A 13,786-nucleotide genomic window follows, 5' to 3' on the forward strand; every position below is an offset into this window, starting at 1 on the left:
CTTAGAAAAAGGGGGGAAAGCGAAAAAAAATGCAAGACTTGCAAGACGTTTTTGTCTTGCGAAGCAAGCCCATAGGGAAATTCGTCTTGCGAAGCGCATCGAAAAACGGAAAAGCCTTTCGTATAGCAGGTTTTTCGTCTTGCGAGGCATTCGTCTTGCGGGGCACCACTGTATAACAAAGAGGGAAAGGGACTTGGCAGCAGCCATTTTCATACAATTAAAAACACAAGGGTGTTATGAGTTTGTTTGGTTATTGCATCTATTCCCCTTCCCCAATATATAATCTGAAGCTCAAACTCACCAACAATTTCACTTGGCTCTTTGTTGTATAGCTTTTTGTTCCAGTAGAGAAGTCTTAGGAAAGGAATGGAGACAAGAAGCACGAGGCAAATCCCAACAAACATGTGCCCTGTAAATCCTGCAAAGTCCACTCCCTGGGAATAAAAGATATATAATTGAAGTAGAATCAATTACAGCAACTCTCAATGCGATACATAAAACGGCACTGAATATTATTGTAGTGTCTTCTTAGCAGAACAGTGCAGGTCTCCTTCTGTACTTGGCAATACAATTCAGCAAAAATATAGCACTACGTTTAGCACCTTGATTTCAGTTGAGAAGTTAGGTGTATGCTCAGCAAATTTCCACTGACATAAACCCCATACATTTGAAGTACATTTATACCACTTAAAACATTCATGGCGTCCTCCAAAGAATTTTGGGCACTGTAGTCTAACCCTCACAGAGCTACAATACCTAGGAGCCTTAACAAACTACAGCTCCCAGCATTCTTTGGGGGAAAGCCATGTACATTAAACATGCTTTATATGTATGGTGTGGATGTGACCAGAAAGGATGCTGGAATTTATTTTATTTTATTTTATTGCAATAATCAAACATGGTATTCCAGTGAACTCTGTTTTATCGAGGTGATGGTGGTAGCAATTAACATTTATTATTATGTTTCTTATCCTGTTTTCCGACCTAAATAGCTCTTCATTGCATGGTGAAAGGGGTGAAGGTAGTAATGATTAATCACAGAATCATAGAATTGTAGAGTTGGAAAGGACCCCAAGGGTCATCTAGTCCAACCCCCTGCAATGCAGGAATCTCAGCTAAATAATTTTTTGACAAGTGGTTTCTGGCCCACGCCTACGAGTCAAAGGTGGATGTTCTGATTGTAACACTTATTTTTGACTAAAATGACTAACTTCAAATAAATATATAATTTATAATTAATTCATTTCCCTCCTTTTTGTGTTTTCGATCAGCTTTCAGAAAGTGTGAGTCTGTTGCATTCATCTTTAAATGCATGCTGAACTGAATTTCTTTTCCATCCCTAGAGGCAGAAGCTTCTGATCATCTTGGGGCTGCACCAGCAGAAGGGAAGACTCACCCAGCAAAGTCTCATTCATGTAGCACTAAATTAAACTTTTGAACTCTTGCTGGCACGTGAATCTCTTGCTGATTAAGATGTGTTACACGATTTCAAGCATCCAGCATTCTCTGAAGTCAGTGCTTCCCTTTACATCACCTAAGAAAGGAGTATCTGCCAAGATTTCGTAACACACTCTTCCCACAATTACTTCAAGAGCCATATACTACATACATAAGATAAGTAAGATAATCCCATCTTGTGTATGACAGTCCTTCAGCTATATAGAGGTGGCTGCTTATATTAGGAAAACGTTCTTGCTTCCATGTGGAACAGAACTGGAAATGTTCCAGAAATATGCTTAATTTGAAAAGGAAACGTATCGAAATGAGCTAAAAATCATAGTCGTTGCTTTTTGCGAAAATGGAAATCATGACAAGCAAGACAAGACTACTCAAGACAAGAACATTTTAAAAAAGAAATAACAGAGTTTAAGCTTTAAAAGGTTTCAGAAAACTTTATGGAGTTATCGGGGGGGGGGTGCTCTGAAACTTTAGGCAACATTTTTACTTTATGGTCTACTAGTTTATGACCTCTCAGGCTGTATAAAGCTAATATAGGAAATTGTTATAATCTCTGAAGCCTCAAAGTCACAAATGTTGAAAATTTATGGGTACAAAGGAAGTCAATCCTGCGCCACAAAAATAAAAACATTTGGTTGTGTGTGTGTTTTTTTAAAAAATAATTAAACCGGGCAACTTTTTAACCTAAGATTCCTGGGGAAATGTTTTAAAGTGTTACAGAAATAAACTGTGCAGCATTCCAATACTACATTGAAAAATGTAGTACATCACCTTGAGCTCCTTTGAGAAGATGTTGAAATAAATAAATAATAGACTTGTGGTTTTCCAAGACATATGCAGCCCAGAGCCATATACAGAGGACTACCAGGTACTCGATGTCACCATTTAATTTTTTATTTATTTATTTATTTTACCTACACAGGGTCTCTTACAGCTCTTAATGCTAAATGAAGGTGAGAAACAAAAGAATGTGATAATCCTTTTCATAACCTGAAAACTTTTACAGCAGAGGTCCTGGCATCTGCCCAATTGGGTGCCACACAACAACACTGAAGACAGATCTTACACCCCCATCTGGTTAATGTTGGCTGGGCTGGTGCACACTGGATTGCAGTTTGGGCATGGTCAGGTCAAAACATTTTATTCTCCCAGGAATCTGGATAGCTTGTATTTTAAATGGCTCTCTAACTAAGTAAAATATTGTCATAGTATGTCATCCTTGATTGGCTTGGAATGTCAGGGCAACTGTGTTCTAGAAGTCCCTGCTTCCAGAATCTTAAAACATGGCCCAGCCGGATTGGCCAGGATTCAAAATATGCCTGTGGCGGGCAAGGCCAACAATGCACAGTGGCCGGCCACGGAATTACCCATGACTGGCCGCCTAGCCCCCTGACATTGCTCCCATAGGGGGTTGAGGGACCCACGCGGGCCACAATAGCTGCCCACCTCTGTGACTGGGTAAGCCGCCATTGCTGACTCTAGAAAATCAAGCTGATAGACTTATTGTTAATGCATATTCCCCATCTAAACAATGAAGAAATAAAGAGAACAAGAAATACACCTCTTCTGTTATGTAAATATGGGACCAATAATTTTTATTCCTTTGCAGAGTGGGAGTGAAGGGCTATTAATCACTGCTGGGAAATATTTCCCATTTTAGTTCACTTGCATTTTTCTACAAAGTACATCCTTATCTCTGTGTTTTTAATGAACAAATTGTGGCAAGTCTAAATGCATTCAAACAGTCTTTGAGCAGAGCAAGAGATGAAGTCTATAAAGGAGAGAAAGAGATCTATCAAGCACAGTAAACCGATGCCTAACATAAAATACAGCTTTTGTATTATTTTATTTCTGTTTGAGGCAATAAGCTGCTTTTCAGATTTCCATTTCCAATGTTTAAAAATCTAGACCTGAAGACTGTATTTCATCTGTCTGAGGAAAACATTTTAAAAAACACACACAGAGCGAGAAACCAATGTATTTCTGGAAAGTATCACCTTGGAGCAATCAGGATCTCCAGGAGAAGTATATACAGTGGTACCTCAGGTTACATACGCTTCAGGTTACAGACTCCGCTAACCCAGAAATAGTGCTTCAGGTTAAGAACTTTGCTTCAGGATGAGAACAGAAATTGTGCTCCGGCGGCACGGCGGCAACGGGAGGCCCCATTAGCTAAAGTGCTGCTTCAGGTTAAGAACAGTTTCAGGTTAAGAACGGACCTCTGAAACGAATTAAGTACTTAACCCAAGGTACCACTGTATATATATTCATGTGCCACACATACATAGAGAAGTGACTCCCCTCAAAACCAGTTGGGGTTGTATTAAATTAATGCACTGTGTCACTGGGGGTCAGTGCAGCCAGCCTTTATCGGGTCCCAAGCCCCACCCACATAGTCCAGCCAGATTGGCCAGGATTCAAATAATAGATGGCAGGAAAGCCTGCCAATCTCCAGTGGCTGGCCTGGGAATTCCCTAACCGCTGACTGCCTAGCCCTGGCATTGCTCCTAAGAGGAAGGAATTTGATATGATGGACCACGTCTGCTGCCCACCCTGTGACCGGGTAAGCAGCCATTATCCACCATGTTGTTCACACAGTGTCAGTGCAAGCTGAGGATAACACTGGAAGATGCTTCATTAGCCAATAAAAATGTCCACGACCACGATAGACCTTTTTCAAGTATAAATGACATCAAGTTGAGATATTTTGGGGAGTCACTAGTCTTCAAAAGTCATGTTTTAAATGTTAAAAGAAGGTGATATCCTCAAGCAAATGAGACGAGTCTTAACATTTCACAAGTCATACAAAGCTCAACTGTGGGAAAGAAAGAGAAGGGGAAATCCCAGGACAGCAACAAATCCCTCTATCCGTGTTCATGACATGACAATAAAAGTGCATCTCTATGCAAATGCAACAAACCAGAAGTTATTATACTGGTGATATATTAAAGCTACTGTTATGTTTATAAAAACCAGAAGATGCATATGGAATGCATACAAAGTATCTGATGTTTAAGGGGAAAGTGTATTCTGTACATTAAGTATAAAATGTTTGAGGAATATATATATATATTTAACTGTTCCCATATCAATACTGCATCCATAATGTCATTTGTTGTTCAATTCTCCAAAGGGAAAGGGGGGAATTGTTTGTTGTTTTGGATTTGTATGCTCTCTCTCTCTCTCTCTCTCTCTCTCTCTCTCTCTCTCTCTCTCTCTTCCCCCCCCCCCCCCTGTGTGTGTGTATGTGTGTGTGTGCATGCCCAGATTAAGGAGAAGGGAGAAAACAAGGGAATGGTCAACACAACTAAAAAGCCTGATTAAATGGATGGCAAAATCACAAACAAACCAATTACCCAGCTGCAAATCCCATAATTTCCATCACTTACAGTGCAAGCCTATGTGTATCTACTCAGAAGTAAGTTCCAGTGAATTCAATAGAACTTACTTCCAGGTAAGTGTGTATATGGAACTGCAGCCTTTATACTAAAGTAGAATTTATATTAATCAGAGATGAGATGCGTATGTATTATGTAATTAGTGTGGGGTGTTTTTCTTTCTTTCCTCAGGTTTACATTATCCCTTACAGCATCAGTCTGGGGGGAGGGGGAATAACAACTGGTTCTGTGCCAGAACAGGTGCAGTCTTTTATCTTTCAGCACAGTGGGAAGAACAGATAAGCACTGCTGAATAGAGCATCTGTATTTATTTTCCATTTGCACAATAGGCAGCAATACATACCTCGTTCCTGAGTTCCTGCTTTGAAACAATAATCACATTGGGTGGGTCCCCAATAGCTGTAGAGGCCCCTCCAATGTTTGTGAAGATTACTTCGGCAATCAGGACATGCCTGGGATCTAGGTTAAGCACCTCACATAACCTGCAAAGACACAGATCAAAAATACAATCTGATCCTTTTCATATGATTTCTAAAATCGCTGGTTTATGTTTCCAAAGCTAGCTCAAACTATGCGCCAGAAAGAGAGCCCATTAGTATTTGTGATAGATAAAAATAAATATCGTGTCCCACACCCCAATGAGCAGATCATTTTTCGCTCTTATCATAAGAAGAGCATTCACATAATAGCCTCTCACTTTGCTGAATATTAGATTGCAGCTTTCTTGTACAGACCTGATTTGCAAAGCACAGACAAACAGTTCAAACAGTGGAATCTAGCGGAAATTATAATAGATGCAGATCTGCTTGCAGTTTGCTTGGGTTGCTCCTCCACTTCCTCTCCTTAAATCCCTTTTCCTATTGACAAAAGCAAGACGACTAGTATTCACAAGCGGGCCCTGTGACAAAATGTTGCGAAGTGGAGCGCTCCTGTTCCAGGGTTCCAGCCAGCCATGACTTTTCCGAGGCAGTCCATTCCATTTCCTCCCAAACCTGCCCCATGTATTCCTCTCAACAGTCAAGTCAGTATTCCATGCTCAGGCCTAACTGGACTGGTTTGGTGTTTGTTTGTATTTCTGCAAACCAGCTTGCCTTGTGCATGGATGGTGCTGTTCTAGCTATATGGAGGACTGCCCCCCCCCCTTAGAGAATGGGTTGGTATATAACAGGGGTGAGGACCCTTTTTCAGCAGAGAGGCCACAAGCCAGTGGTAGGCGAGGCCAGAGGCAAATGTGATGGGGTCAAATGCAAAAGTAAACAGAGCGTGTTAAGTTGTGGGTGAACATATCAGACGACACAGCGATTCTTCAGACAGCTCTTGTTTATTCACAGGCCAGAACAGAACTGGGCTGAAGGGTTCAGCCAATCTGCTTATATAGAGCTCAACTACAAAGCAACAGTAACAACTTTCTGTAACTATCCAATCACTGAACGTCACTTTCAATTTCTTATTTGCATATGCGGACCTGAGTGAAAACTATCTACAGTATCCCCCTGCTGGCCCAGGGTGAGAACTTCAGTACATAACAGAGCAACTGATGGGAGCTACATTCCAGCCACAGAAAAAGCTAAAGGTTTCTACTCTACACATCCATCCAGGCAAACAGGACGCAGTCACATAGTTTAAGGACACTTAGCCCTGCCAAGTGCATAAAAGCACTTGAGAAGGGTGTAGAGCAGGAATGGTGACTGGTGTGGCCCAGGAAAGGGACACTGACTGGGGACAAACCCAGGGGCCAGACAGAAATGCCTAAAGGGCCACATCTGGCTCCTGGGCCTGAGGTTGTCCACCCCTAGTATATAGGATTGGGATTCATCTTGGTAACTCCTGCAAAGTACTGAGTTTGCCACAAAATGTGACAAGAAAATAAGATCATATTTCATGCACCGCTGGTAAAGGGCTAAAGCCTTATTGTCAAGGAATCAGGAGAATTTTCTACTAAGCTGCATCACCATGGTAATAGCAGCTTAGAATACCATTTTAAAATTGGACTGAAGAAGTCTGAGGAAGACAGCAACAAAATAAAGTGAATGACTAACACAGCAGTGAGAGAGGGGAGAGGAGGAAACAGAGCTTGTTTAAAAACAGTGTGTGTGTGTGAGAGAGAGAGAGGTTCCAGATAAGGAAATTAAAAAGTCATGTCGCCGTGACATCTGCATATGAAAAATATATGCGCACATAAATTATTACCAGTTAAGTCAACTTCCACATTTTGCAGCATATCTGAAACAACCAATACCTTGGCAATATTTATTTTACTCAGGGACAATTCTACCATTATGGGCTGAAAGGTGGAGCTCTGCCTAAGAAAATATCAGAGAGAGGGAAAAGTACAATTACGGTACTTTTGTTTGGGCTTCAAGACTAATTTCCAGCTGAAAACTCACAAGCCAGCAGGCAGGAGAAAGGAGTGTCAGTATATTGAGGGTGTGCATCTATATGTGATGGGAACAGTCCTCAAATAAAGCTAGGGGTGGAAGTCAAGTTTTTATTACGCAGTGGTGAGGACAACTGAAAACTCATCATTGCAGGCACTTTGCTTCAGTTTTGAAGGGGCTGCACTTCAGAACTGAAGCAAGAATAAAGCAGAACTGTCTGAAAGAATAAAGCATGGAGAGATAAGGTTGGGTTCAGCTGCCATCACACATACAAATGCCTGGTAGTCTAAGGTCAAGCCTCCACCTCCACCTTTATGCATGAATGGGGCAAGCACATGAGTCAATAAAAGTAGCTGCCCACACCATGCTCTGAGTCACATGATGACTCATCTCTCTCTGGAAGGTCTCCAGGTAAATCCCTCCCTGGGTCTGTTTTCTCCCAACCATTGCTTTGTTGCAAAAATCCTGGTGACCCACAGGCTGCCTGTTAGGTCTATCTTCCTCCTTCCTTCCTCCAGTAAAGGCAAACACAATCCCAGCCTCTTGGGACTGTAGGAAAACAGCCCACATTGGAGCTGACTATATGGGGGAGGGGGACTTGTTTGAGGTGACCTGAGTGAACACATTGTCAGGGTGACCTCCCACCTGCCTGTGTTCAGACGGCATATTAGGACACTCAAAATGGTTTGAATCTCCTGCCCATTCCACCTTTATGAGGTTTTGTTTACCGGCATTTGTTTGCTTGCTTGCTTGTTTTTTGAAGAACTACCTTATGGTGACTGGGGTAAAGAGGAGCATTGTAGTAACGTTGTCCAAGAAGGCAGAGAGAATCGCAGCAATAAGACAGAGAATGATAATCATGGCCCACACTTTGCCTCGAGAGAGTCTGTAAGCCTAATAAAAACAGACACAGAGGAAATATGATGGAATTGATTAGCACGATGGACAACATCACAGTTCTTGCTAAGCAACTAGATGTGGAGCTGTCGTTCAGCATCACCTCATACCAAGAGGTACAGTGTTTATTAAGCTGTGGTAACTGGGTAAAGTGATTTTTGCCAGTTTTTCAAAACGGGAAAGGGGGGGGAGAGAACCTTACGAATCTAAGTATTTCAGAAGACAAAAGCCAGTGTTGTCATACATTCCCTAAGATACAATGAAGCCAAAGCGAATTGTGCCTGACATTAAAATTTATGAGTACATGTAAAATGCTGCAAAGGTGTGTTTTATTGTCATTTCTTAAAAATCAAATGCATATTCCGCGCTTCCTCCCATGGAGTCCATTTTATATTATAGCAATGCACGTTCGCTGAAACTGATGGTACATGCTGCGGCAGGCATTCACCATTTGCCACTACTTAATGTGAGAAGTGGTCCTCTTTGCCTTATTGATACTAATGACATTTAAGTACCATTAATTTAAACAGGGTTTAAGAGAGTTGAGCACTGTGCCTACAGCCCTTACCCATCACTTCTAAGATAATTTTGCCAAAAGCGTCACCCATCTGCTAAAACCTTTAGAAAATTACAGGATGAATGTTGCTGCTTTTTTTGCAAGGTCTGCCAGTAATGATCAAAGCACGAATAGGCTAGAAATAAGTAACTGACCTGAGAGGCGAAGGGAGACAGTCAAATGGACTCAAGCATGCTTTGGGGGGGGGGTCTGTATGGCACAGATGGCAAAGTATTATTAAATTCTAGTGCTAAATAGTATATAAATGCTTTCCACTAAAAAGAAGGGAGGAACAGACCTACCTTTACTGCGCAATAATCAAAAAACCCAGTTTCAGAAAAGATGGCAACTAAAAGCATCTATGGAGGTTAAAGGAAAAGAAAATATTTTACTGTTTATACAGTTAATTTTTATCAATAAAGAATGCTTTAATGCACCCATTTTTGGAGAATCCTTCTGTTCAAATTTGCACACATATTTTCCCTTACTAAACTTAAAAGGGAATGCACAGGTTTTCATTTGGAATAGAGGGATTCACCAGGGCACCCTCCACACTGAGGCCTTTTTATGGGTGTATCCTGCAGCGTGCCACAGATGCAATAATAGCGCAGGTCAATTTATACTGGACCATCCACACATTTTTCCATTTTAGTAGTTGTTCTGATATGCTTCCCCAGTGTCACTGCATTACTTGAACTCTGGAACTACCATGCAACAAAAATAAAAATAAACCATGATGTTTGTGGTATAAAAAGCTACAGAATGTAACCAGGAAATTACAGGACATGCACTCGTCGGAAATGAAGCAGTATATCCAGTCCAAATATTTTGCAAGTGCACAAGTAATCATGGATGCACAATATTTTTTTTATAAAAAAAAACATCTGGAGGGCCCCCAAAACTTGATCTTTACTAGATCAAAAATGATCAGAGATTCAGTGCAAACTGCTTCCCAATTTTTTAAGGATCTATTTATTGCTTGTCACTTGATAATCAGTACCAGAGCTTTTTTTCCTAGAAAAAGAGGTGCTAGAACTTGTTGAGCTTTTTTTTAAAGGGGGGAGCCTTATGCTGCCTTCTGCAATACCACCCGCAGCATCGGCCACCTGTCACGCAACACAGAGTACCATGCCACCCGCAGCTTCTGTCGCACAGCCCCCAGCGATGTGCTGATGTGCCAACATGCTGCCACGTTACAGAGGTGCTGGAACACACACCAAAGAGATGCCAGAACTCAGTATCGGTGAGTTCTGGCTGGGGAAAAAGCCCTGGTCAGTATTAACAAAGCAAAAATTTGACGTCATATCTGTTGGAATGCATGCTCCCCTGCATTATGAAATTATTTCTCCTACCACAAAAGCCAATGGAGGATACCAAAATGATTTCAAAATCTGCCAACCCTAAATTTGCCCAGAAGCTTCCAGTCACATTAAGAGGCATTAAATTTCCAAATTCCTACACTGGAAAAGCTTCAAAGGGAACTAATATGACTGTAGCTGCTCTCAAATGTAGCATATTTTTTTAACGTTTAGCAACAATTAAGTTTGATACAATTCCAGAACACTTAAGGCATAAGGTGTATATATAGAAGTTTTTAATTACCATTCCGAACAAAAGCGCCAGAGTTTCATAATCAATCCATGCCACTACTTTGACCAGGCTCGGCTTCTGCAATTAGAGAGTGCAATTATCATTTAATCCCATAGATCTCCTACCTAGCGATTAGCTCTGCAAACGCAAACTCTTTAAAAAAAAACCTATTAAAATGCACTTTGATGGAAATTAGTCTTTTTGCAAGAATTTCTCCGTTGGCACTGTAAAACGCAGACAACCTGAAGGGCTCATTTACAAGGTGCCTACATTAAGCATTTTCGATTGTCTTATTATTTTTGTTTTTCTACACCTTACTGCGCCTTTATAGACATAAATGAAAACTGAAATACTGGGCTCCTTTAGTTGCTGTTTTGCTGACAAGATAATATCGTGCAGATTTTTTCTGTGGACAGTTCAAACGGAGTTCAGGGAGAAACAACTTTCAAGTTTAAGAACCAAGAGACAAAACTGAACAGTTTTTCTTAAAAACAATGTTGATTTGGCAAGGATTTGTCCGCTGTGCTGTGCTAAGAATGTTTATAATAATTTAAAGAACTGAACAGACAGTGAAGAGGAAGAAGAAAATCACAACCAAAAGGGTATTGTTAAGAACATAAGAGCACTCCTGCTGGATCAGACCAAAGGCTTTTCTAGTGTAGCATCCTCTTTCCTACAGTGACCCGACAGAAGGTTGTGGACTTCCAGTTTTGTTACCCAGTAACAGGAATTCTGAGGCATGCTGCCTGGAAGTATTATAGAGCTATTATGAGCATTGATAGCCTCATCCACCATGAATGCCATGGTGGATGCAGAAGAATGGTGGGAGGCACCAGCTGGGGATCCCTTGGGGAAGAAGGCTCAAAGCCAGGGGATTGGTGGTTGGGCAGCAGTGAAGGGTCAGAGGAAAAAGAGGGAGCAGACATGGGGGAGGAGGTGTCAGAAACGGAAGAGGCAACAGGATTTAGTGAGCAGGAAGAGGCTGTGGCAGAGGGCAGTCCAGACTCAAAGGCAGGAGAGGAGGAGGTTCAGGAGACAGAGATGAGGCAGGCTGCTGAAGAATCCTAGGGGTCTCCCTGTCCTGCTGCAACCATCTCCCCGCCCCCCTGCCCCCGCCAGTCTCACAGAACACAGAGAGAAATGAAGAGGGTGGAGCAACGTGAGACAAGATGATGAAGCCTTAGGCTGCTGGGGAATTAACCAGGGGGAAAACCTTAGAGAGCAGTGGGAAAGTGAGGGCCTTCAGTCCTTGTAGCTGCCTCATTGGGGCAAGACCTACTGGGAAAGGTTGCTGTGACCATTAGGGATGAGCTGTTTTGTTTCTTTAAATAAAGAGTTAACTTCACTGCCATCCGATGTTTTATTATTTTATTGCTGACCTGCGCCTGACTCCAGCTCCTGACAATGAATTTGTCTAATCCCATTTTAAAGAAATCTAAATTAGTTATCCACTGTCACATGGCTATCAAGACCTTAACAGCTTGTGGCCAGCACATCTCAGATGCTTTCCTCCTATGTCCCATCATTATGCATAGTACATCAAATGAAGATTGACTTTAGGAAGCCGTCTTAAGTGTGTCATCTATATGAGGCAATCATATATATATAGATGGCACACTTAAGAACTATATAAGTGTGTGTGTGTGTGTGTGTGTGTGTGTGTGTGTAGTTCTTACACCTGCAAAGAACTCTCAGGGTCCCTGTCCTGATTCACACATGCAAACACACAACACAAGCCGTTTTGTGCCTATGCTAAATAGTGTGGATGACTACAGACACTTTCACTGAAATGTTTTCTTCCCTCCAAAGACGGCTGCTGATCGTGGCAAGGTTGTAAGTGGATTTAGGAATTGGGAGTTTGTGAAAGGAACATATGAGATTTTGCTACTTACATCACCGATCACAGCAAGGGCAGCTAAGGCAGCCAGGGAGCCCAGCATCGCCGCTAATGTCCTGTGAACAATCTGCAACAACAAGAGGGACCAACCCTATTAGTCCAGTTGTTGTCCTTTTAAGTCTTATGCCGTATGATGTAAAGATCTAGTGACATCTTCCCTTCTTGGTCCTTTGAACACACTGCTTAGAGACATCTTCAAGGCAAATACTGGCACGCCAACATCAGAAGTGACTGGTCCATAAGTCCATCTGGAAGGGTTCTACTGCCTGCTTTTAAACTTTGGCCACACCTGTTTTAATGCTTTGGCTACACCCACTTCAACATGCAGCCCCACCCTGAGGATCCTGAATCACCTATTTAGTAGCTTAGGATTCATGTTTACAATTTAATTTACTAACTAGTAACCAATTGAGTTCAAACGAAGTTGTGAGAGAGGAAGCTTAATTTAGTTGTGCCGTGCTTCAGGGTTTCATCCTTTGATCTACAAGGACATGCACGTTTTGTCCCCACATTGGAAGAATGTCAAATCCTCCTACTTTTGACAAAACCTTGAATTGTGGGGAGACACAATTTCCTCTCTCACAACCACATTCTCGTGGCTGGAGTGTTGTAATTGCAACAATTGCATCACTTTTACATAGATGTTCCCCCTGTGGAAACCAAGATAAAGCATTTCATTCAGTTTTCATTACTTTGCCGCCTGTTTGCAAATATTTAAGAGGGAAGTGGCAAGATGGAATATCTCAATAAATGTTTAAGGCCTCCATGCCAACTTGATTAAGGATGTCCACAAGATTGGTTCTACAAACAATCTTCTTCTTCTTCTTTAGCCATCAAGTGGGTAATTTCATTAAACGAAATGCAATTGCAAAAGGTTTAATATAATTGAAAGAATTTACAGTTATCACCGAATCACCTTCAAATGAGTTAGCAATACTTAAAATATTACTTAGATTTATTTTCTGATGAAAGCATCATTCCACAAAAGCTCATTCACTGCTAATTTCATTAGAATGTCTGTGGCTGAACGCAAAGTAATAAAGCAACCCCTGTGACTCTTTTTTTTGTTTCTGTCACAATAGGGTGAAAACTTGATAAAAGGTTTAGCTTCTGTTGCTCGTTTTATCTGAATTCAGATTTCAGCAGTATTCCATTTTAATCTTAGAGACCCATCAAAGAATGAGCAGCTGAACTCAACACAGACTCCCTAAACTCATTACACACACAAGCATGGGTACAAAAAGCATTGTAGGGGTTATCTCTGCCCCCCAAACACCAATACACATAATGGCCACGGCTCTTTGCACTTGTATATGCATGCATAGCACCAGTCTGTTGTGCACCACAAGCTCCCTCCATGGGCTCATGAACCCTGTCAACTCAAGTTAGTATGGGGAACAAATTGCTCCCTGGCCCCAAATACAGCGACCGAAAGTTCCATAGCAAGGTCATACCAAAGGCAACACCCTCAATAGTGAGTGGTGTGAGCCATATAGCCAAGGAGGGTGGCTGGGAGATCCAAAGACGACTGTGGTGCCAGGTCCAGGAGGTGGTCCTTATTTAAGCCCATGGAATGCACCTGAGTGAAGGCTCCACAGCAGGAGTCCCAGTC

General features: G+C 41.7%; 1 protein-coding gene across 4 annotated transcripts in view; it reads right to left on the reverse strand.

Moving 5' to 3' along the window:
- The window catches only part of OCA2 (OCA2 melanosomal transmembrane protein), a 153,793-nt gene that overhangs the window by 76,488 nt on the left and 63,519 nt on the right, over positions 1–13,786 (reverse strand). For all 4 annotated transcript variants that reach the window (XM_083501713.1, XM_083501711.1, XM_083501714.1 and 1 more), the window contains exons 10-15: positions 12,170–12,241; positions 10,290–10,355; positions 8,990–9,046; positions 8,004–8,128; positions 5,200–5,338; positions 302–434 (exon numbers count right to left, since the gene is read on the reverse strand). In XM_083501713.1, the coding sequence (XP_083357839.1) occupies positions 302–434; positions 5,200–5,338; positions 8,004–8,128; positions 8,990–9,046; positions 10,290–10,355; positions 12,170–12,241 (592 nt within the window). The remainder of the gene's footprint in view (positions 1–301; positions 435–5,199; positions 5,339–8,003; positions 8,129–8,989; positions 9,047–10,289; positions 10,356–12,169; positions 12,242–13,786) is intronic.

Source organism: Podarcis liolepis, assembly GCF_965112155.1.
Source record: "Podarcis liolepis genome assembly, chromosome: 4".
NCBI classification, from domain to species: domain Eukaryota; kingdom Metazoa; phylum Chordata; class Lepidosauria; order Squamata; family Lacertidae; genus Podarcis; species Podarcis liolepis.